At 45.0% G+C, this 24735-nt stretch overlaps 1 protein-coding gene and 1 non-coding gene across 4 annotated transcripts in view; one reads left to right on the forward strand and one right to left on the reverse strand.

The window, feature by feature from the left end:
- Nucleotides 1–24735, reverse strand: part of Slc1a6 (solute carrier family 1 member 6) — a 53959-nt gene that overhangs the window by 7454 nt on the left and 21770 nt on the right. Inside the window, exons 1-6 of one of the 3 annotated variants that reach the window (XM_047531248.1) lie at nt 14591–15152; nt 8061–8272; nt 7163–7300; nt 5414–5618; nt 4387–4429; nt 2066–2409 (exon numbers count right to left, since the gene is read on the reverse strand). In XM_047531248.1, coding sequence (XP_047387204.1) covers nt 2066–2409; nt 4387–4429; nt 5414–5618; nt 7163–7300; nt 8061–8265 — 935 coding nt within the window. In that variant the 5' untranslated portion in view covers nt 8266–8272; nt 14591–15152. Of the gene's footprint in view, nt 1–2065; nt 2410–4386; nt 4430–5413; nt 5619–7162; nt 7301–8060; nt 8273–14590; nt 15153–24735 lie in introns of those variants that run through there. The other 2 variants (XM_047531246.1, XM_047531247.1) reach the window with 2 other exon arrangements.
- LOC124969658 (small nucleolar RNA SNORA1) lies at nt 9919–10049 on the forward strand. Its single transcript, XR_007106025.1, has one exon. It is a non-coding gene; the product is annotated as a small nucleolar RNA SNORA1 (small nucleolar RNA).

Raw genomic sequence — 24735 nt, forward strand, 5'->3', positions numbered from 1 at the left:
GTCTGCTTTGCTGAGACTTTCCCACAAATTACCTTTTGGTGAAACTTATAAAATAAACATGCTGAGCTAGCTCTGGGTCATTCATCCTCCATCAGGGGTGATGTTCCACCTGGCCCCAGCTTTTTCTCTCTCTGTGTGTCTGTTTGTCTTTTCTCAGTTCCCCATCACCCCCTCTCCCATTTTTGAATTAACGGCCATGCTGGATGTGGCAGGGAAGCACTGCAGGCCCTGAGATGGGTATGAGATAAAAGTGCTGAGAACCAGAGAGAAGACCAGTGAGGCTGGAGCAACGGGTGAAGGAAAACAGAGGAGATGAAACAAAGGGGTTCATCAGGGACTCCCCTGCCTTCCCCACTGCCTTAGTCCATTTCTATTGCTATAACAAAACACCACAGATTGGGTAATTTATAAGGAAAATTAATTTCTCAGTCTTGGAGGCTGGGAATTCAATATCAAGTTTCCAACCTCTGGAAGATCCTTCTTGTAGCACATGGCAGAGGACATCATGTGACAAGAACATGGGAACCTATCTGCTCAGGTCTCCATTCCTCTTCTTAAGAAGCCTCTAACCCCATCACAAAACCCCTCGTATGACTTCATCTAACCCATTACCTCCCAAAGGCTCTTCCTCCAAACACTATCAACATGTGAGTGTGAGGATTAACACATGAACTTTTGGGGGACATTCAGACCAGAGCACACACAAAGCAGCCCATCACTCAATCCTGTGAGCTTCTGCCTGTGGTGCCGTCATTCACATATTCCCAGGCTGCCATTGTTAACTCCTCTGTCTTCAGAAATGGAAGTCCTTCTTGATAACTCAGGGCAAATGTAATGGAGGAGGTGGGAGCCACTTGGAAAGTCAGTGCAATAGCTTGAGTCAAAAATGAGGATGCAGGGGACATCTCCCGCCACATCTATGTTTCCTAAGTTGGCTCTGGATGAGTTTTGGTGTGTGGTTGTGGAATCCCCTCCAAGTCAAATGCCTAGACCTATCTCTATGCTTTTCCATGTAACTCCTCCCAACTCCCTTACCTCCATCCTTCTGCTTCACCCTGTGCAAAATCCCTCAATCCTGGATCAATCATACATGACTTCTTACCTCTGACACTCTGTCACCTGTCAGTCCTGCACATTTTACCAAACCAGGCCAATGACACCCCTGTAAATTCAGGGTTCCCAATTCTGTTGGGTCTCCAATACTCCATGTTAGTTCTCTCCTTATCCTAGATAACTTCTCCCTTCCATTCCCATCAGAAGCTTTTCCAAGCTGTCAAATAGGATTAAAGTCTCCTACACAGTTTTCAAATTATTTGGGATGATGCTATGGCTTGGATATGATTTGAGCATGTTCCCCAAGGGCTTCTGTATTAGGAGCCCGGTCCCCAATGTGGCCATATTAAGGGTAGTGGGACCTTTAAGAGATGGGGCCCAGTGGGAGGTCCTTAGGTCACTAGGGTCATTGCTCTTAGATGGTATCAAGGCAGTGCTCATAGGATCCTGAGTTAGTTCTAGTGAGAGTTGTTGTAAGAACCAGTCTGACCTCTGAATTCTTCTCTGGCTTCCTTCTTGTGATGTAATCTTTGGCTCTTGCTTGTGTCATCTGCCATGAGATCCTAACCAGAGTCAAGCTAATGCAGGCACCATGCCCTTGAACTGCCAGAACTATAAGTTAAATATACCTCTTTTGTATGAAGTTATCAACCTCAGGTATTTAGTTATAGTAATGAAAAACAGACTAATACAGGAGTAAAATCCATAGTATGTTTGGTATACATGGAAGAATGAGTATAGATGAATGAGAGAATGAACAATTTGGTCAATGTACAGAATAATGAGTGAATGCACAAAGAAGGGACTGAACAAGTGAATAATTCAATGCAGAAATACATGATGAGTTAGCAAGTTAGTGAGCAAATTAACCAATACATAGAGTAAATGAATGACTTTGGTCAAAAGTCCTCAATCACTTCAGCAACTTCCACACAGCCTGACTGGTCCCAGCCCCGACTCCACCCTTCCCGTGCACCAACACCACCGCCCCCAGGCACAGCCCAGGACTCACCAGATAATGATGCCCACCAGCCTCATAATGGCCTCATTGAGGCTGTCAAAGAAGTCCCTCAGGACTCGGCCCTTGTGCTTCATGCCACCAATGACCAGCCCAAAGGCCACAGAGAAGACCACGAGACCCAAGGCATTGATACCGTTGGCTGAACCAGGCACAGGCACGGTCTCCTCAAAGCTGAGCACCTCCTGCAGGGTGCCCAGGGCCCGAGTGACATTTTCCAGGATGCTGGTTTCGTTCTCCATTGAGGATGGAGGCGGCAAGGAGGCACCCAGCTCAGACCCGTTCTCTGTCCTCACAACGGTCCTGGTTACCACCCGCGTGCTGTACTGTGTCTTGAACTGAAATACAGAGAGATCAGGCCCAGACTAAGTATTAGAATCGCCTGGAGAAAGTCCTAAGCACACCAATTCCTGGCTCCCCACCCTGGAAAGTCTTATTTGGTATATCTGAAGGCGCAGACGAGTGACCTGACCAAGGCATAGAAGGAGGATTAAATGAATTACTACAGTCATGACAGAAAACCACATGGAAGGTCCTCAAAAAATTAAAAACAGAACCACCATATGATCCACCAATCCCACTGCTGGGTACAGACCTGAGGGAAATGAAATCTCTATCAGGAAGAGATGCAAGTGGAGGAACCCTAATCCAAATATCCAAAATCCTAAATGCTCCAAAATCTGAAACTTTTTAATCACTGACATGATGCACATGGAAAATTCCACACGCCTGACTTCATGTGACAAGCTACCATTTAAACACAAGTGCGCTAAAAATACTGCATAAAAACCACCTTCAGAAGACGCACAAGGTATACATGAAATGTAAATGAAGTTCATGCTTCTACTTGGGTCCTAGCCCCAAGATGTCTCATTAGGTATATGCAAATATTCCAAAATCTGAAAAAGTCAAAAATCCAAAACACTGCTGATCCCAAGCACTTCAAGTAAGGTATACATAGCCTGTACCTGGTCTCCTGTGTTCCCTGTAGCTCTACTCATGATAGCCAAGTTACGCAATCAACCTGTCTCCACCAGTGGACAAACGGATACAGAAAATGTGGAATATATATACATGATGGAATACTGTTGTGCCTTCAAAAATAAGAAGAAAACCTTGCTATTTGCAACAACTTGGATGATCATGGAAGACACCATGCTTAGTGAAATAAGGCAGACATAAAAAGACAAACAGTTATGATCTCAATTGAATGTGAAATCCAAAAATGGTGATATCATAGAAATAAGAGAAGAATGGTCACCCAAGCATGGGTTGGTTGGTGGGGGAAGGTTGGGGAGAGCTTGATCAAGGGACACAACATTTCAGGTAGGCAGGAGAAAGAAGTTCAAGAGATCCATTGTACAACAGGGTGGCTCTCGTTAATAACAATGTACTGTGAACTTGAAAATCACTAAGAGAGTAGACCTTAAGTGTTCTCAACACAAAAATTAGCATGTAAGGTAATATATATGTTAATTAGCTCAATTCAGCCGTTCCACAATGTATACATATATCACAGCATCATCTCATACCCCATAAATATACAGCTGGCCCTCCAATTCTGTGAATTCCACATCCATAGGTTCAATTAACCAGGGATCGAAAATATTTGGGGGGGGGGGGGCAATTGGCTGTGTACTTAACATATACAGACTTTTCTCTTGTCACTGTTCCCTAAACAATAAAGTATAACAACTATTCACATAGTATTTGCATTGTTTTAGGTATTACATGTTATCTAGAGTCAATTTAAAGTCTATGGGAGGAATGTACAGGTTCTATGCAAAAACCACACCATTTTATATATAGGACTTGAGCATTCACAGAGTTTGTCATCTGTAGGGAAGCAATCCCCTGCTGATATTAAAGGACAACTATATAATTTTTGACAATCAAAAACAAATTTTTAAAAATTAAAAAAAAAAAAAGTTTAAAAATGAGTGAACGAAGAGACAAACGAGGGAGTGAATAACCAATGCAAGAAATAAGTATGATTCTGCAATTTCATATGCTCCCTGCCATGCTCTGCCAGACTTTAAGGACCCTCTCTTCACTGTGTATGGTCAGAAGTCCTGGACTCTCTACCCCAGCCTCAGCGTCTCCCACGGCCAGACCACCTTGGCCTAAATCCTCTTGTCTTGATCATGGCACCCGTGGGAACTCTGTCCATTCTCCCGGAGTCCTCCACGGGTCCCTCCTGCCCGTTACTCTCTCGGGCACTTCTTCCCACCCCTCAGGCTTGGGTCATCCACTCAGCAGTAGGCCCCGCCACTGCCCTCCCAGCCACCTTGACCCAGCGGAGTACTTCCCCTGACCTGTTTGAAGCAGGCCTCCACAAGGTTGGGTGGAAACATATTTCTGTAGAAAAACATCAAAAGAAGGAAAAGTGGTTAGACCTTGGAAAAGAGCCTGCAGTGATACTTATAGTAACAGCAACAATAATAATAATGTCAGCCAACATAAAAATGCTCAGTCTAAGCCAGTTGCGGAGGGAGGTGCCTGACCTGTACCATCTGATTTAATAGCTCTTTATTGGAGGGACTTATGTAGTTACCCAAAGCCCCACGGCTGCTAAAAGGTGCAGATGGGCCTAGCTATGGTTTGACTAGGGTTTATTCCCTCCAAAATTCATGTTGAAAATTGATTGCAGAGGTGTTGGGAGGTGGTGCCTCAAAGAGGTGATTGGGTCACGCTGGCTCTGCTCTCATAGGTGGATTAATCCATTCATGGATCAAGGGATATATGGATTAATGGGGAGTGACTTTGTTATAAAAGCAGGCTCTCTCTAGCACACTTGCTCTGTCTCCCCATGGGATGCCCTCCACCATGTTATGATGCAGCAAGAAGGCCCTTACCAGATGCCAACACCATTCTGTTTGACATTCCCAGAATGTTAGATAAATAAAACCTTATTCCTTACAACTCACCCAGTCTCAGGCATTTTGTTACAGCATCAGAAAACAGTTCCTAAACAGTTCCTAAAATCATCTAAGTCCATGCAACCCCCTAGGTGACTAGGGCAGAAATACCTCTAGGTTTGATTCTGGTTGGCAAAAATCTTGCTCCATAAAAGGATCATTCACCCTCCAAGACAGCTTGGGCACACCAGGCAAACAGCAGCTATTCTGATCCCTATCCCAAGATACTGCAACTATAGCTTCCCCCAGCTAAGGGTGCAAAGATCATATCCTAGGAATAGCTCTCTTGGAGGATATGTGCCAGGTCAAAGGGCAAAAAATAGGTACCAAAAAATAGGAACTGATGGGTGTCACCATTTCCAGGTTGGGTCTGCCTGCCTTGCTGCATGTTCATCCAGAAATCCCATCAAAATTAGAACATCACCTGACCAGGTCCATGAAGGCGTCAGCCGTGGGGATGGTCTCGATGCGGCCCTCACGATGCAGCCCCTCCTTAGAGCCCTTCCCAGGATGGATGATGGTGACCATCAGGATGCCAATGAAGACCGCAATGACCGTGGTCACCATGTAGTACACAGCTGCCCGCATCCCCATCCGCCCCGTCGCCTTATTATCCAAGGATGCCATACCTGGAGGACAGAGTGCAACCCCCATCCTCATTCATACCCCACCGCCCACTCTCCATCCATCTGTTCCACCTCCCAAACCACCAGCTCAACAACCACTGCACCAAGCATTCCTCCCCCTACACCCCACCTGGGATCCCCCATAATCCATTCATCCACAGCACCATCCCATTCCCATTCTATTTTCCATAAACACCTTCATATCCCACCCCATTCTTTACCCCAAACACAATTACACCATTCACACCACCTTCCCTCTAACCCAAGCCAATCTTTTCAACTCTGATTCTACTGACTCCTGTTTGCACCATAACCTCATCTTCATCCCATTCTTTTTCCCACAGTCCACCCCAAATCACAGCTCTCCAACCCACCTCATTTTACGCTGAGCAAATACTGTTGGTGCTCCACCAGAATGCCCTTTACCAAGCCAAAGCACCTATCCTGCAGCTGCTGAGACTGTTGGCTACTAACAACTCAGGTTGCCCCTTCTCCTGAGAACTAACTGCACTCAGCAGAACAGGACCTGTCCCACCCAGAAAGGCCCCAAGGGCAGCCTAGAGCCTATGATTGACTGGTACAACGAATGGAAAGGCTGGTTCCTTTGACTCAGGCTAGGACAGAGTTGGAAGGACCTCTATGGCTCTGCTCACATTCCAGAGCTACCCCTAGGATCAGGGTGAAAGGCTAAGCCCTCTTCGGAACACTCATCTTTGCTTGGCTTCTTTCCCCACCTGGTCCTGCTTCCTTCACTTCATTATGGGTTTCTCCCTCAATAAGTCACTTGTGCAAATAACCCCATCTCAAGCTCTGCTTCTAGGACACCCAAACTAAGAAACATTTCCTTCATGCCTTGATCTTCATTTTTGTCCCCAGATCCAGGAACTGGAAAACTATCACCAAAGGGTCAAATCTGGTCCACTACTTGGTTTTGTAAAGTTTTACTGGAACACAGCCATGTCCACTTGTTCACGCATTGTCTGTGGCTGCCTTTGGGCTACAACAGCAGAACTGAGTCATTACAACAGAGATAGGATGGCCCTCAAAGCTGAAATACTTACTCTCAAGCCTTGTAGGGAATTAAGTTTGCAGATCTCTGAATAATTTATGCATACTCCCATCCCACCCGCTACCCCCATCCTGGCACCTCCAGCTCACTCACCTTCCACACCCTCATTCACATCCCACCTCCTGCCCATCCACCCTATATCCCAGCTACTTCCCTAGCTGCCCTTCCCTTCCTCCACCACCTTTCCTTCCCCTCTGGATAATATGAGCCCTGAAGGCTGGCATTTTACCTGCAAGGAGACATACAGGAAAGCTACTGGTTTAAGTGCTGTGGGTTATATGGAGGCTGGACCCTCAGTCTGGGTTCTAGTCAAGGACCTGGGTTTTGGCCAGGACTGTGAGCCACCTGCAGGCTCCACGTTTGAGTTGCTGTATTGGATAGGTGATCCCATGCTCCCATGCTTGGAACTGCCTCGGCTCTAGGTTCAAGCCTGAGTTCTGGGTGGGTCTTGGCGGCCATTGCCAGCCTGGGCTCTCACCTGTGACCAGGCTGGAGACAATGAGGGGCAGCACCAGCATCTGCAGCATTCTCATGAGAAGCTCACCAGGGAAAGAGAAGTACTTGATCTGACGGTATGTGAGCTGGTATGGGCGCAAGGCAAAGGCTAGGCTGACCCCTGGAGCCAAAAAGAAGGGTCCATGAGGCAGAGTGTGGGTCACTTGGCCCCAGGCAGGGTCCACCCACTCCAAGAAGGCTTGTGGAGGTCTGGGGGCAGTGAAAGAAAGAGAAAAACATTCTACAAGTGTGTGCTGTGCATTGGCACATGTGTACATTGCAGAAACGTACGATCTGTGACCCTATTGACGTGTGCAAATGTATCGATGCCTGCATCCATTCATGCACACGTATGCATGCATATGAGTGTCTGTTCGTTTGTGAGCTTGTACATCTGCCTGTGAATGTGAGCCCATACACATGAATATGCACAGGCATTTTCTTGATGTGTTCATACATGTGACTTGTGCACATTACTATTTTCAAACAGTGGGGTGTGCATTTAAGTACTTAAGTCTGTAGGTATGTGTTCAGGGGAATGCCATGCGGGTGTGGTTGGGTTTGTAAGTTCTAATACACTCAGCCCTCCATAACCTCAGGCTCTGTTTCTGATATAGGACAACTGCATATTTGTGTAAGGGTGCACAGGAATTTGCACTTTTAAGTTCTGAGCACCCATAAAATATGCTCATATGTGTGTGCATATGTAAACTGGGTTCAGTGCACGTGTATGTGTACATACACGTGACAATGTGTGCTCACATAGAAGGATTGGAACAGCGGCAGGTGGGACGTGTGTGCTAGTGACAGTGACCAGTTGAAGCACAGACACGCCAGCAGGGCATTTCCAGGAAGTCCCGCCCTCCTGGAAGCCGGCTCACCTATGACCACAGCGCTGACAGTGAGCAGGATGAAGGCATTCCGGCGTAGGAAGCGCAGCACGTGCTCTCGGGTCATGGTCTGCAGGCGCAGGCGCGTGCGCAGTGCTCTCTGCTGCATGCTGTCCTGCAGCCCCTGCAGCCAGCCCACCCCGCCAAGGCGCTGGCCGCTCTCCCTCAGAAACAGGCTGTTGCCGTGGCTGCTCATCGTTTATCTGTGGGGACAGAGGAGCCCAGGTCTGAAGGCAGGAGTGGTAGAGGAGGAAGGATGGGAGGGTAGTGGGCACGGGAGGAAGCGCACATATGTTGGGCTGTGCCCTTGTTGGGGCACCTGGGACACTGTCTGGGGTTCAAAGATCACGTCCTGACAGCAAAGAGCCAAGGTCTCCAGAATCACTCGGGAGCATAGTTGGGAAGAGCCGGTAAAGAAAACCATAAAATTATGAACGCTTTTGCCATTTCCTGGCTCCAGCCCCCTCCACATTTCACCAAGATCATTACAAGGAATTGCCCCCACCTCTCGATCCAAACTAATAAGACTTTGCTGAATGCTAATTGCATGCAGAGACCTGGACACCTTCGGGCACCTTCCGGCCAGTCCCAAAGTCAATATAGTTAGGTGTCTGACCCGGAGATGACTATAGTCAGCTCTCCAGGATGACAAAATCCGCAGGTACCTGGCAAACAGAGGGCGCCCAATAAATGCAGCTGCCTGCATGAATGCTGGGGTGAGCAGTAGATAGAAGAGGAAGCCACTGGGAAAGAAATAGTGACAATTCTTGTCTCCAGTGTGACATTCATGAAACTCTGGGGATCTCAGACACTAAACTCGGATGCTTCCCACTTCAGAAACTAGTATTTCTTACATTTGGCCATATCCACGTATCCTTATTTATTGATTTTTTAAGTATCCAAAATAGAAACTGCAGATCACTACTGAATGTTATAATTTTCATAAATACTAAATAAAATGCATATAAAAATAAAACCTGCCCATCCATTTACCAACTAAATACTTCAAATGTATGGGGCAGCTTAGAAATTGTTACTTTTGTGCACCTGAGAAATTTTCCCTTCATGGACCCCTTTCTCAGTTTAAAAAAGAATACGATGAATTTAAATTATTTTGTAAGCATTAGTATAAACAGATAATTTTGACTTACAATGACTCACAATGACTTTCAGCTTTACAATGGTGCAAAAGTAATACACATTTGGTAGAAATCGTACTTTGTTGAATTCTGATCTTTTCCCAGGCTAGCAATAAGCATCGTGATACCGCCAGGTGATACTGGGAGACAGCAGCAAGCCACAGCTACCAGCCAGTCTGGTCAACATGAGCAGAAACAGCCCATTTTCCACAACGTGCTGTGTTGCTAAGCTCTGGTATTCGGTAGTGTATTCAAAGCTCTTTTTTTTTTTTTTTTTTTTTTTTTCCCAGTGCTGGGATGAAACCCAGGGCCTCGCACAAGATGGGCAAGTGCTCCACCACTGAGTTACACACCCGGCTCTAACATGCATTTTTGACTTACGGTATTTTCAGCTTTCAAGGGGATTTATCAGGACATTGCCCCGCCCACATAACAATGAACTTGTGTATGTTGTTTTGTTGGTTGGTTGGTTGGTTTTTGAGGTGGGATCTCACTGTTGCCCAGGCTGGCCCTGAACGTATGACCCTCCTGCTTCAGCCTCCCGAGTAGCTGGGATTACCAGCGCACGCCACCACGCCCGCTTATATTTTGGAGCTAGATGGAGATGCTGGCTGCACAACACGGAGAAAGTGCCACATGCCTCTGAGTGCCCTTTTCCAATGTTTGATCTTCTCTGAATTTCACATCGAATTTAAAAATGGATCTATGAAAGCCTCATTCTACATAAGAATGGACACTGTTGATCAGGGTCCAAAACTGGTCAATGCAGCCAAACTGACACAGGCTGTGCTTCCGTCGCAGTGTATGTATTGCAGCAGAGACGACGAGACCTGTGACATTTGGCTTGAGCTCATGAGGGAAAATATGTCATGAGGAAAATGTGGACATTTCAATATTAAAGATGATTAATGAAACGTACTTTCTGCAATTGAACTTCTGGGGGGGGAATGGATCTATTAATATCATATATTAAAACATTTTCTTTGACTTAAAAGTATATTGCTTTCTTCTTATTTTTAAAGAAATGAAAATGCTTCTATGGGTCCCTGAAAGTATCCTGGGCTCTGGGCACTGAGCCTCCTGTCCTGGGGGAGAAGCCACTGACCCGCTCCCAACAAGAGTGGCCACACCCCTGTGCCAGGTGCAGTAAGAATTCCTTACGTAGCGTCTCAGGCTCCCTCGCCCATTGATCTCTCTATATCTGGCCAGCAAAGAAAGATGACAGGAGAATTGGGGGTGGGAAGTAAAGGAGGGGAAGTAAAGGAGAGGAAGCCCTCTTTGACAACTGCTGTGTTCCTCTAACTGTGACCACATCCCGAGGGACAGTCCTCTGCTACAGCCCAGGCTCTCCTTAGAGTCCCTCCCCTGCCTGTTCAATCCCGAGGATGATGTCGCTCTCACCCACCGATGTGATCCCCACGTGCTACACCAACTGTGCTCACTTTCCTTAATCCTGTAAGAGTCTTATCTTGAATTCTTTTCAGTTTCCCCTCGAGTGTGCTGCCTGGTTCCTGACTGATACACCAGATTCATCTGACTCTCGGGGGGGGGGGGGGGGGGGGGGGGGGGAGTTCTCCAAATCAATAGAAGACCTTCGGTTCTGTACCCTGTGTCCCCGACTTGTTTGCCTGGGATTGTGGCACTATAAAGAGAATTTGGCCACGCTCCCTCACCTACCCTCACCCCCAGAGCCTGCATTCACCCATGTCAGGGCTGGGAGCCTCTTGGTGGCCTCAGTTCCCCCATTAGGTAGGTCCCTGGGTTTCCTTTCCTGTCACTGGCTAAGCAGCTGCTTTTCTGAAATCACTGTCTTCTTATCCTCCTCTGCTCCTCATTGCCTTCTAAGGGGTGGGATGTCTACCTCAATCCAGGCCCCTGCATCCTCCAGGTCTAAACCTGGTTCCCAATGTGAAGTCCAATCAGGATCCCGCACCAAATGCACAGGTCACCTGAAACCACCAACTTGCTTCTCATCTGGCTGTAAAAAATCATAGATGTAGGCCAGAGACTAGGCAGGAAGTGGACAATCTCCCTCTCCTCTGGGTTATTAAGTGCCCAGTCATCACATAGTAGCACAAAGATCCCAAGAGAGTGTTCAGCTGAGATCCTAACTAGGCAGGCAAACTCTGGAGCCTGAAGTTTTGCCTTTCCTTTCTCTCTCTTATAAGACATAGTACAGTACAGGTGGCCTCTATCTCTGCAATTCTACACCCACAGATTCAACCAACCGCAAATCAAAGATATTCAATGGAAGAAGGTGTGCTTAGCATGTGCCAGGCCCTCATGCAATTCCCAGCACCAAAACCAAAAATAATAATACTTGCACCTGAACTAAGCATGTACAAACTGGTTCTCTTACTCCCAAAACAATATAACAACTATGTACATAGCATTTACATTGTATTATATATTATAAATTATCTAGACAGGATTTGAAGTGTATAAGAGGATATGCCAAAACTCTATGCAAATATCATGCTACTTTATATAAGGGATGTGAGCATCCAAGGCTTTTGGTATCCCTGGACCCAAACCCCTGCAGAGACCTAAGGACAGCTGTATAGAGCAGGAGTTGACAAAAATCATAGTCCATGAGCCAAATTCAGCCCACCATCTGTTTTTTTAAATAAAAGTTTTACTTACTGGCGCACAGCCACGTTCATCCATTATATATTCTCTACAGCTGGTTTCAAGCTGCAATGGCTGAGCTGAGTTGTTGGAACAGAGGTTACATGAGCTGAAAAACTGAAAATTTTTACTCTCTGGCTCTTTACTAAATATTAAAAAATAAAATAAATTTTTTATTTTTTCATTTTTTGTGGTGCTGGGGATTGAACCCAGGGCCTTGTGCTTGCAAGGCAGGCACTCTACCAACTAAGCTATATCCCCAGCCCAATAAAATAAAATTTTAGAAATTGCTGGCCCCAAGCCTAGAGAAAAGCATACATGAGCTCTGTATTTCAAACCCCAGTGCCACCTGGCAGGAGTGGGTTTGGGGCTGCCGTGTAGCTCAGATGGCTCGATACACTTGGCACGTGATGACCGCAGAACAGAGGTCAAATGTGGTTGATAAAAACAGAAACTCAACAGACACACAATTGAGGACAGAGAAAAAAGCCCAAGCTGAAGGGAGGTTTTCTTCCTGTCAACTTTCACGGTCCCATCTGCACTGTAAATAGGTACAGCTGTGACTTGTCAATTAAAAAAATATTTTTTTTACTTTTAACTGCCACCCAATAATTGCACATATTTATGGAGTGCACTATGATAATTCAAAACATGAATACAGTGTGTCGTGATCAGATTAGGGTAATCAGCATTTCCATCTCTTTAAAAACATTTATCATTTCTTTGTGTCGGAAGCCTCTTCTAGTTCTTTGGAAATACATATATTGTCGTAAACTATAATCACTCTACTGTACTGTAACTCAAGAACGTATTCCTCCTATCTAACTGTATTCAGGTCTTGTCCTGTGACTCTCTACCCACCCATTTTCCACAATCTAGTGACCACTAGTCTAATTTCTGTGAAATCAACTATTTTAGTGTCCACTTATGAGTAAGAACATGCAGTATTTGTCTTTCTGTGCCTAACTTACAAAAATAATATTGATTTTAAAACACTTGGAATTTAAATGGTCTTTCCAGGACCTTGATCTCAACTTGGGCCTTTCTGGGTCTCTCTGGGACCCCTGGAGGATTCTCCCCTCACTGGGCTCTGTCTTTTCTGGTCTCTCCTGGTTCTAAACCCTCTCTTAGCCCTGTCTCTTAGGCTTCCTGGAAATGATCCTTGTAGAGTCCCAGGTCCCTGCAGGGTGAGGGGCTTGAGGCTGGGTCTCTTTCCTTGTCCCCCAGCCTCTAGACTCCAAAGTAATGAGATGAGCTGGCTGCCCCTAGGCACAAAGGGGAGAAAGGAAGAAACTTTTCACCCCTAAGACCAAAACAAGAACTAAATCAATTTTCAAGACTGAGATCTCTCAGAATGAAGTGTTGATTGAGCTGTACACATGCTAGCCAAAAGGTGAAAGGACCAGTCTTGGGACAAACTCCCAAAGCTGCCAGGAGCATGGCCAGATGGCAGTTGAAACAATGTCCACCAGACCTAAGGGGTCAGGGTGTTTTACAAAAATATTTGGAAATGGGGCTGGGGAGATAGCTCAGTCGGTAGAGTGCTTGCCTTGTAAGCATGAGGCCCTGGGTTCGATCCCCAGCACCCAAAAAAAAAAAAAAAAATATTTGGAGATAAGAAAATTACTTACATTGACCTTAGGATGGCTGGAAAGGTAGAGGGCAGGGCATGGGATGCAGGTGAAGACCTGGGATAGGTTAGTGTATGAAGAGTTTTTGCAATTTCTTGGTTAGTTCCAAGAGCAGACTGTAATGTGACTGTGGGAAGTGACCAGCACACAGGAAAGCAACGTGAAGCAATTTTTTGGTTGTTGGGTTGTTTTAGGGGTTTCCTCCTTCTTTTTCTTTACTGACTTAGCTTAAAGTCTTGACTTAATGTGACCTCTTCTCTCTTTCCTCCCTCCATTCTCTGACCTATAACTTAATTTAGGACATCTCAGAGTTCTTATCACAATCCACAGTGGACAAAGCAAGGAGGCTTGCTGTACATTTTATCTCAACATTGTGCTAGCCAGAAGAGTGAGAGGGGAGGGAAAGACAGGGAGAAAAATCACATACATATCTCACACACCCACACGCACACACACACACACACACACACACCCCTGAACACACAACCTCACATGCCTCTCGTGTGCAACTACATATACACAAGCCCTCATGGACACACCGTCATACACAAACTCTTCAAACATACAACCACACACACCAACTCTATGCATTCAGCATCAGTCACACAATTCTCACACACCCGCGCATGTCACATCCATGCACACCATCAGACACACAGTCACTACACGTTTCCACTGCCCTGCGCAACCACCCTTCATAAATCAAATTACACACACACACACACACACACACACACACCTGGATCCCTGCGGTGGTGGTCAAAGTCTTAGCCACACCTGGTACGTCTAGAGTTGCAGCCATTAACCCCGATAGGAAAAGGACCCAGCCCTGCAAATAGACAAGGTTCAAAGAAAACACAATCCCCCGACCTGAGGCCACCGGATAGGAAGGTGGGAGATCGGCAGCGAGACCTGGGGAGAACTAAGGCGATGGATCACCAGGGTGACCAGGGCAGAACAGCAGCCACGACCCTAAGGGGCAGCAGGAGCGGAGACAAAGGGCAGCCGGGAGGTGGAGACCCGGGGGCCGGGGGCCGCCCACCGCCTCCGACCGCCGCTGCCAGGAACCTCTGGGGCCCGGCGCGCGCCGAGTCCCCGCGCCCGCCTGGGTCTCCCCACTCACCCGCGTCCGGAGCCGCTGGGCGGCCCGCCCGCGCCTCGGCCTGCGCGCTGCGCCCAGATCAGGAGCGGGAGCCCGGCGAAGCGCCCGGCCCGGGCCGCGGGGACCCGCCAGGAACCGTGCAGCGCCGGCTCGGAACCCGACCGCGGAGGCGCCGGCGCGGAGCCGGGACGCGCTGTGCAGCCGGCGGGATCCGAGCTGGCCCTGCGCTCACGTGGGTGCGGGGGCGCCGGGTGGCCGGGGGAGGGGGCGGGATCCCCTCCGGGACGCCCCCCGCCTCCCCCGCGCCCTGCTCAGGCTCGGCAGCCGCGCGGGAGCAGCGGAGCCGCGTGCTTGAGCGGGAGGGGGACGGAGGGTGGGCGGGGGTGAGTGGCCTCTTCGGCACTCAGCCTCCGCCCCCTGCTCGGAGCCGCGCCTCCAGAGCCCGCCGAGACCCGAGCTTCCCCGCGGGAGCGTGGGGACCAGGTCCTAGCACCGCTGGGCCAGCGCCCACATCCTCCGCGGAGTCTGGGGAAGGCACGGGCGTGAGCGTCTCATGATAACAGCCACCGCATGGGCTCCGATGTCCCGCTCCCCGCTTCCGGTGCACCTTCTGGCATTGGCCTCTTGGCCGCTTGGCCGCTGTGTGCCTTTAGGCCAACCCCCTTCCCTCTCTGAGTCTGGCCTCGCATTCTAAACAAGAGAGATGACTCGGTCGACCCCAGGGAAAATTAAAGCGCGCTAGGATGGAAATGCTGTTAGGAAATGCTTTGGAATCATTACTACTAGGACTGAATATATTTCTTTGCTATCTGCATGGTACACGGGCCAATGTCGATCAGCTTTTCCTCTCAAATGGCGCTGATTTGGTTGTTTCCAACATCTTCAGCCTCTCCTGAGAACTAATGCCATTTAAAGAGCTAAGCTCAGAGCCCAGAACAGCAATTAAAACTCCATACATCTTTGCAGTTGTTGTTGTTATTGAGCCACTGTTGACAGGTTCTTTTCTTTATATGTTATCCTCACGCCCCTGTGAAGTAGATATCACCAGCCCTGTTTGCAGAGGAAGGGACAGGTACTCAGAGAAGTTTTGTAATTTACTCAAGGTCACACAGCCAAAGAGCAGCTGTCCCATTTCCAACTCTGTCCACACAGCCCTGGCTCTGATGCTTGAACACTTCCTAAATAGGTGGCTCTCAAACAGATTGTACCTTACAATCACCAGGAGAGCTTTTAAAGATCCTGATCTCCAGACCAATCAAGTAAGCGTCCCTGGGAGCGTGGCCTAGGTGTTGATATATTTCAGTACTCCCCAAGTGATTCCAAAGGATGGCAAAAGGCGAATCCCTGTCCCAGGTGTCAGGTTCCCCTGGGCCACATCTGCAACCCACCCCTGCCACCTCCCCATTCCCTCTCTTTCAGTCACTGGCCTGGCTGGGAAATTTCTGCTTAACTTCTCTGAGCTTGGAGCTGTCTCTGAGAGCCTGGTTCTTACAGTCCTCTAATCCACACGTATGTATTTTACACCCACTGGTACCTGGATGGGCTGAAGCCTGGAGATACAGCAAGAAAGATGGACACGCACTTGTTCTATAAAAAGCAAACGGAGGGGCTGGGGAGATAGCTCAGTCGGTAGAGTGCTTGCCTTGTAAGCACAAGGCCCTAGGTTTGATCCCCAGCACCCAAAAAAAAAAAAAAAAAAAGCAAATAGAATAGCAAGGGGGTTCTCAAACTACTGGGACTTGGAACTCCTTTACATTCTTCTTAAAAACCAGAGAGGATCCCAAAACACCATAACTCAAGTCTAATTATAGGGAAAACATCAGACAAATTCCAGTAGAGGGGCATCCTACAAATCTGACCAGTCTTCCTCAAATATGTCAAGGAACATCTCAGAAACTGTCAAAGTCAAAAGAGCCACGGCCAGGTGACAGCTCAGTGTCATTGGTGTCCTGGAACAGAAAAAGGTTACAGGTTGATCCACAACATTCAGAATCCAAAGTGTTCTGAATGTAGACAGGATGCCACCCCTGGAAAATCCCACACCTGACCTCAGGGAACAGATCACTGTCAAAATGCAGGTGCCACAAAATAGTGCATAAAATTACAATCAGGATGTGGGTATAAAATATGGGAAACATCACTGACTTTCATGTTTAATTGAATCCCATCCCCAAGATATTACATGTATGCAAATATTCCATAATCTGGGAGAAACAAATATGAAATCTGAGTCACTGTTGGTCCCAAGTACTTCTGATCAGGAATATTTAACCTGGGTAAGAGAGAAATTGAGGAAATCTGAATAAGTACAAATGTAGTTTAAAGCAACATATCTATGTAATAATTGTTAATAATGAATCAGTGTTTAGTGACTAGTGTATCAATATAATAATGTACAATATCAATATTATAATCATACAAATGTACCATACAAATGAAAATATTAATTATAGATGAAATCAGGTCCAGTGGGTATATGGGAAGCCTCTGTACTGTTTTTTCAATTTTTCTGTTAATCCAAAACTGTTCTAAGACACTGTGTCTTAATAGAAAAGATCATGGAGAGCCCCAAGGAACTTTTGCTTACATAGGTTACATCTACTGATCCTAACTGTATTTGAAATCAAACCCAAAAACATTTTGCAAATATTTATTTATGTATTTTAATATGACAAGAAAAAGCCCACTACACATTAATGTTAAAAAGCACATTTTTGTGAAAAACATTTTCCAAACTAAAACAATAATAATAATAATAATAATAACAACAATAATAATGGGGACATTAACACTTTTTCTAATTGTTTTAATGTCTAGTTATAGAGAAAGGAAAATTGCCATAGAGTTGATCTTAATTATTCAGATTGTGAATATGCAAATTCACCTACTCACTAAATATCATTTGTAACCCCAAAATCAATACCTGCGAAGCTTTCGCTGTCGCTCTGAAACATGTGCAGAGCTGGAAATAAAACTGAGCTATTCAAGCTGCCCCATGCAAATGTCTCTAGCTAAGGTTGAACAGGGCAGAGCTACTGTTGTGCTTCCGCTCATGCTGTGAGCAAGTGTCTCTTTTGCAGTCTACTTGGCACCACATTCTTGCAAGTTTCTGTGCTTTTTCATTGACTTTTTTCTGTTTTCAGCTCCCAGGCATAGTGCGGAAGTGCTGGCTAGTGTTTCCCAGTGTTAGGCAGCTATGATGCACCTTACAGAGAAAATACATGTGTTTGATGAGCTTCACTAAGATATGAATTATAGCGCTCTTGGCCATGAGCCAATTTTAAAGAATCAATAACATATATTCAATAAATTATCTTTAAGTAGAAACACACATAAAATAAGGTGATATATATTCCTCAGTTGACAAAAATACGGTGACCAGGGGCTCACAGAAACCTAACCCTGAGTTTTCCCTAGGATTAATGATTCAGTATTCACTAACTCAGTATTCGCTAATTCAGTGTTCACAGCAACTTTATAAAATATAACTGCTGTGAATAATGAGAACTGACTGTATCCACTTCTACACCAAATCGGTGGTGGCATGTTATTTTATTCAAAGTACAGGGGAACATTTGTGTGCCATGAATCAAAATGCAGTCTGTAAAAAATAATTATAATAATTTTTAAATTTTTTTTAAAAAAACAAAGTACAGGGGAAAAATTCAGCTTCACACAGATATGTAGTTGAGAAAGGGAAGAATATTTTTGTTGCTGTTGCTATACTAGGGATCAAAGCCTTGCACATTCTAGGCAAGCCCCCACCACTGAGCTGCACCCCCAAACCCCAGGCAGAGTATTTCAATCAGTTTTTCAGGTGATTGTGACTATTATTCAAGACTACACTAAAACCCTACACATTTTAGTTTCTTAAAGGACAGTTACAATGTGAAATCTAAACTTTTTGTCCTATATTAACATTAAAATCTACTAAACACATCTTTTACCCATGCACAACTTTGAAACATCATGCATTAGTCATTTGGAAAAAAAAATACATGACCACATTACTCAGACCTTCTGAATATTAGCACATCTCATTATTCAATATCAAAAGGCCACATTTGTTAATAACAAAACCAACCTCATCAGAAGTGTCTGGAAGCTGTCAAGTGATAAATACAAGTTTTTCAAAACTCTAAGTTTCACTTAAAGCCTCACATTTTACCACCGACAACAAAAATTGCCAGTTATTTTCCTTGAAGTGACAGATACATATTTTCAGTTTTGCAGAAATGTCTACCAAATACCCACATCAGAAAAACCAAGGTTTGTCTGTCTAAAAATGGTATCCCATGACAACACAGCTAGTTCAGTTTGCAGTTCTTCCTGTTGTTTTTATTTTGTCTTTCCCAGTGCTGGGGAGCAAAGCCATGGCCTTACACTTGCGGGACAAGCACTCTGCCACTGAACTGTGTCCCTTGGTCCCTTGGGCTTGTGGCTTCAACAGTCACACCAGGGGCTTCCCCTGGAGACCCTGCTGTGGCGCCTTGGAGTGGGGAAAAAATCCTACATGCATACTTCATATTTCATCACTAGAATATTACAAAGACACACATTCAAGAATTGAGACTTAATAAAATGAATCAGTTTATTGCTTCCTCAAGTACATGCTAAAGCAAAGCTGTCTTTTTAAAACTGTTTTGTTAAACTGTATTAATTGTATGTATTAACAGGGTTCATGAAGTGTGATAATTCCTCACAGGAGATAAAAACAAAAATTGGCAAATGGATTACATCAAACCAAAAAGGCTTCAGCACAGCCAAGGAAACAATCCACAGAGTAAAGAGACCATCTACAGAACCAGGGGGCTGGGGGGAGCGGATCTTGGCCGGTTATTCATCTAACAGCAGGTTAACAACCAGAATACATAAGGAACTCAACAAACTTAACAACAGGGCTTGAGAGGTAGCTCAGCGGTAGAGCACTTAGGCTCTGGGTTCTATCCCAGCACCCCAAAAAATAAATTAAAAAACAACAACTATAAGTGAGCCAATTTAAGAATAGGCAAATTATCTGAAAAGACAGTTCTTACAAGAAGTACAAATAGCCAACAAATAGATGAAAATGTTGAATATCATTTAACTGTCAGGGAAATCCATATCCCAGCTTGTGCAAGGCCCTGGGTTCCACCCCAGTACCATAAAATAAAGATTTAACATAGAACTACCTTATGATTCAAATTCCACTTCTAGGTATTTACCCATAAGAGTTATAAGCAGGTTCTTGAACAAGTATTTGGAGACCAATGTTCACATTAGCATTTTTCATAATATCCAAAAGGTGGAAACAACCCAAATCTCCACCTAGACATGAATAGATAAATATAATGTGGAATCTACCTACAATGAAATGTTATTCAGCCTTAAAAAGGAAAGAAATTCTAATATAACAACATAGACAAACTTTATACTAAGACATCATACTAAGTGAAGTGAGTCAGACAAATACTATATGATTCTACTCATATGTGGTACCTCAAATAGTAATTCAGAGACATAAAGTAGAATAGGGGTTTCTAGAGGCTGGAAGAGAGAGGAGTGGGGAGTTACTGCTTAGTGGGTTCAGAATCTCAGTTTGGGGAGATGTAAAATTCCTGGTGATAGATGCTGATGATGATGATTGCCCAATAAATGTTAATATACTTAATGCTACTGAATTGTATATGTAATAACATGTAAAAATGGTAGATTTCATTATGTATATTTTACCACAATAAAAAAAAAAAAAAAAAACATTCTGCCAGGTGAGATGGCACACGCCTGTAGTCCCAGCAGCTTGGGAGGCGGAGGCATAAGTTCAAGGCCAGCCTCAGCAACTTAGCAAGGCCCTAAGCAACTTAGTGAGACCCTGTCTCAAAATAACAAATAAAAAGGGCGGGGGATGTGGCTCACTGGTTAAGCGCCCCTGGATTTTTTTTAACTGTGAGCATGTGATAATTAGTGACTCCTCGTAAATCTTGGTGCCACCTCCTTGATTCATGCTTAGATACTAGAAATTGTCATTCACCACTGCGTTTGCACCACAGTGCATGTGTCACCACAGTGAGGAAGGCACCTGTCGTAGTACTACTGTTAAAGTTGCTTTGACCTTGCAATCCCCCTGATCTGTAAGCTTTGTAAGCTTGTGGCAGGTTAATTCCTCCAAGCCTCAGTTTCCTCATCTGTCCAATGGGAGTGATAGGAATTACCCCACCCAGCTGTAAAAAGGGTTAAAGGAGGCACCTCAGAAGGGATTCATAAAGGCATCTTGCACTCTAGGGAGTGCAAGGTGCCAGCCGGAAAACATGTGGGGACAGCACTGATCTCATGTCACAACAGATAAACCTCCCACTGTGCTCAGAAAACAAACCACCCAGTAAAATTTGGCAATGGACTTTAAAAGACATTTCTCAATGCACATATAAATACACATGGTCAACGGGTTCGTGAAAGAATGCTCACCATCGCTGGTCATTCGGGAACCGCAAATCAACCACCGTGACATTTCTCCCCTGTGCCTGTTGGAATGGGCTGTCATCAAAGACAAAGGTACCAAGTGCTGGGAAAGGTGTGAAGAAAAGCGAACCCTCGTGCCCTGCTGGTGGGAATCCATTATGGAAGAGAGTGTGGAGATTCCTCGAAAAGGCAAAAAGAGAATTATCACATGCCGGACACTTCCACCACTGAGTATATATCCAGAGGAAATTCAGGAAACATTGTGCTCAGTGTCAGAAGCCAGGCATAAAGCACGTCAAAGCGATCTCTGCAGCTGCACATTCATTGAAGCTTCACTGAAGTGTTATTCACAATAGCCAAGAAAAGGAAGCAACCCGAGAATCATCAACAGGCAGATGGTGAAGAATATGTACTATTTATATATAAACGCACATGGTATACTACTCAGGAAAAAAAAAAAAACCCATCCTTAGACAACAGAATGAACATGGAGGATGCTAGGTGAGGTACAATAAACCAGGCACAGAAAGATTAAACACCACATATTCCACTCATATGTGGAATATTAGAAAGTCCAACTCATTGAAGCAGAGAGTAGAATAGGGGTACCAGGTACTGGAGGAAGGAGAGGTTAGGATGTCAGTTAAAAGGTGCCAAAAGATTTCATTTAGGTAAAAGATGTGAGTTCAAGACATCTAGTATACAACATGGTGACTATAATAAATAACAATGTATTGCATGCTTGGAAAATGCTGATAAAGAAGACACTTTAAGTGTACTCACAACAAAAATGACAATTTTGTGAGGTAATGCATATGTTAATTATATATTTAGCTGTTCCACAATGCATACATAAATTTCAAAACACCATTTTATGCAGAATGAAAGCACACAAATTTGTCATTTGAAATAAAGTTAAATTAAAATAATAAAAAAACACATACCTTACAACAAAGTACACTCAGTGAAAAAAGATAGAAACAAGTACATGATTCTGTTTATATGAAATGTCCAGCAAAGGTCAATCCATGGAGATGAAAAGGAGAATGGAAGTTGCCAGGCTGGGGACATGAAGTGACTGCCCAAGGGGACAGGTGTCCTCCAGGTGATGAAAGTGTTCAGAGTGACAGTTAAACAACACTGTGAATTTTTTCCAGTACTGGGCATTGAACACAGGGGCACTTTACCACTGACCTCCATCCCCAGCCCTTTTTATTTTTTATTTTGAGACAGGGTCTCACTAAGTCATTCAGGCTAGCCTTGAACTTGTGATCCTCCTGCCTCAGCCTCCAAGAGCTTCAGGGATTACAGGTGTGCACCTCTACACCAGCCAACATTGTGACTTGTACTAAGTGCCAATGAATCATATTCTTTGAAATGATGTGTTTTCTGTGATATGAATTTCACCTCAATAAGACCAAAGCCAAGGAGTGCCCAAAAATTCAAAATTTAAGATAAATTAAATTTCAATGCCATATTTTCGTATATTGCAAACACAGGAGGTCTGTGTTTACCAAAGACATCATCTCTAGCATATTCAGTATTAGTCAATGTACCAAAATTAATATAGAAAAAAGTCACAATGAACAAAACATTGACATGTTAAATAAAGACAAGCTTGGAATTCCTGAGTTTTCCTTCCGCCCCTGCGACTTGGCTGGACACTATTACTGCTTCTGCCTTTAACATTTTGAAATCCTGTTCATGATGGGGGGGTTTTGTATTAATTCATGGGTTTTTTTTTAATTGCTCACATTGGAGTATTATTTAGCTAATTGCTCAGTGCAGGAATACTCCCTGACATTTTGCACAAAGCAAGTACCTCACTCTCACCTGTGCCCTATGAATCTCTTGTTCTCTCAACAGATAAAAGATACTGGCTTCCTTTTATAAAAACAGAGGGGGCTCAAAGATGTTAAGTGGCAGGTCACAGGATGGGGCCAGGACTTGGGCCCAAGTCTGTGAGCCTCAAAGCTCCAGCCACCCCAGGTCCACTCTGACCAGCTGCTCCAGCTCTGGCCCAGCTCCGATGGAGCATCCCCAGCTATCCCAGATGACTTCCTTGGCTGCAAGGTGGAGCCTGAACACGGGCTCAGCCAAGAGAAGCCTGAGACAGAAGAATCGAGGCTAATTCCTCTGTGGGAAACACTCTCTATCAATTAATTAGGACAGAGCTGGCCTGCGGCATCCCCGAAGCCCCCAGAGTCATTAAGGGAGAAGGGGGTCTCATTACAGGCTTGCAGCTTCCCCACCATTCCCAGGGCCCCAGAGGGAACAGAGGAGAGTAAAGGAGGGCCAGGCCTCCCTCTCCTGATTTCCACCCACCCTGCCATGACCAGAGTGGCCTGATATGCAAGTGAAGTGTCTGAAACAGAAGCAGACTTTCAGGGAAGAAGAAAAGGGCAAGTCAGAGATAAAAGGCTAAGTAACCCCCTAAATTCTGTCTCCATTTATAATTATATAAAATATTCAGAACAGGTAAATTCATAAAGACAGAAAGCAAATTAGTGTTTGCCAGGGACTGGAGGTGGGAGGGAAGGAGAGTGGCAGCTAATGGGGACAGGGTTTTCTTTTGGGGTGATGGAATGTTCTGGAACTAGATAGAGGTTGTGGTTGCACAACATCATGAATGTACAAACTGTCCCTGAATTGTCTACTTTTGAACATCTTACATCATGTACATTTGACATTTTTTTAAAAATCAGTCTGTCAGCTATAAATAATGAAATTGGCCGTTAGCACCAACATGGATGAGCTCGGAAGACAAGATATTAGGAGCAAGAAGACAGACGCAGATGGACAAATACCACATGATCTCACCCACATACAGAATCTAAAGAGTTGAAGTGACAGAAGTAGAAAGCAGGATGTGGTAACCCAGGGCTGGGGCGGGGAGTTGGAGAAATGTTGGCCAATGCATCCATAACTCAGGGAGATGGGGGAGACACCACAGGAGCTCTGTTGTACAGTCAGGTGACCTTTGCTAATGATGATGTGTTATATTTTTGACAAATGTAAAGAGAGTGAGTATGAAGTTCTTGCACAACAAAAATAATGTTATGTGAGTAATACATTTTTTTACTAAGCTAGTTTTTTTTTGTTTTTGGTACTGGGGATTGAATCCGTGGTTGCTTAACCATTGAGCAACATCCCCAGTCCTTTTTTACTTTTTATTTTTAAACTGGGTCTCACTAGGTTGCTTAGGGTCTCGCTAAGTTGCTGAGACTGAGACTGGCTTTGAACTCATGATCCTCCTGCTTCAGCCTCCCTAGCCCCTGGGATTTCAGGTGTGCGCTACCACGCCCAGCTTACTCAGCTAGATTTATTCATTGCACAAAGTTTATACAGCCAGCCGCCATATCTGAGGGTTCAACCAACCTCAGATAGAAGACATTTGGAAAAAAAAAAAAACCTGCATCTGTACTGAACAGGTGCAGACGTCTTTCCTTGTCATTATTCCCTAAACAACACAGGGTAACAGCTACATATACAGCATTTACATTATAGTGAGTATTCGAAGTCATCCAGAGATGATTCAAAGCACAGGGGGAAGATGTGGGTAGGTTCTAAGCAAATACTATGCCATTTACATACAGGACCTGAGCATCCTTGCATTTTGGTGTCCACCAGGGGTTTCTGGAACCAATCCCCTTTGGATACCAAGGAAAGACTCTGTATCCAAACATCACGTCATACATGAGGAAGTCACACAGAATTGTTTTAAAGTG

The sequence above is a fragment of the Sciurus carolinensis genome, chromosome 17 (assembly GCF_902686445.1).
Source record: "Sciurus carolinensis chromosome 17, mSciCar1.2, whole genome shotgun sequence".
Lineage (NCBI taxonomy): Eukaryota > Metazoa > Chordata > Mammalia > Rodentia > Sciuridae > Sciurus > Sciurus carolinensis.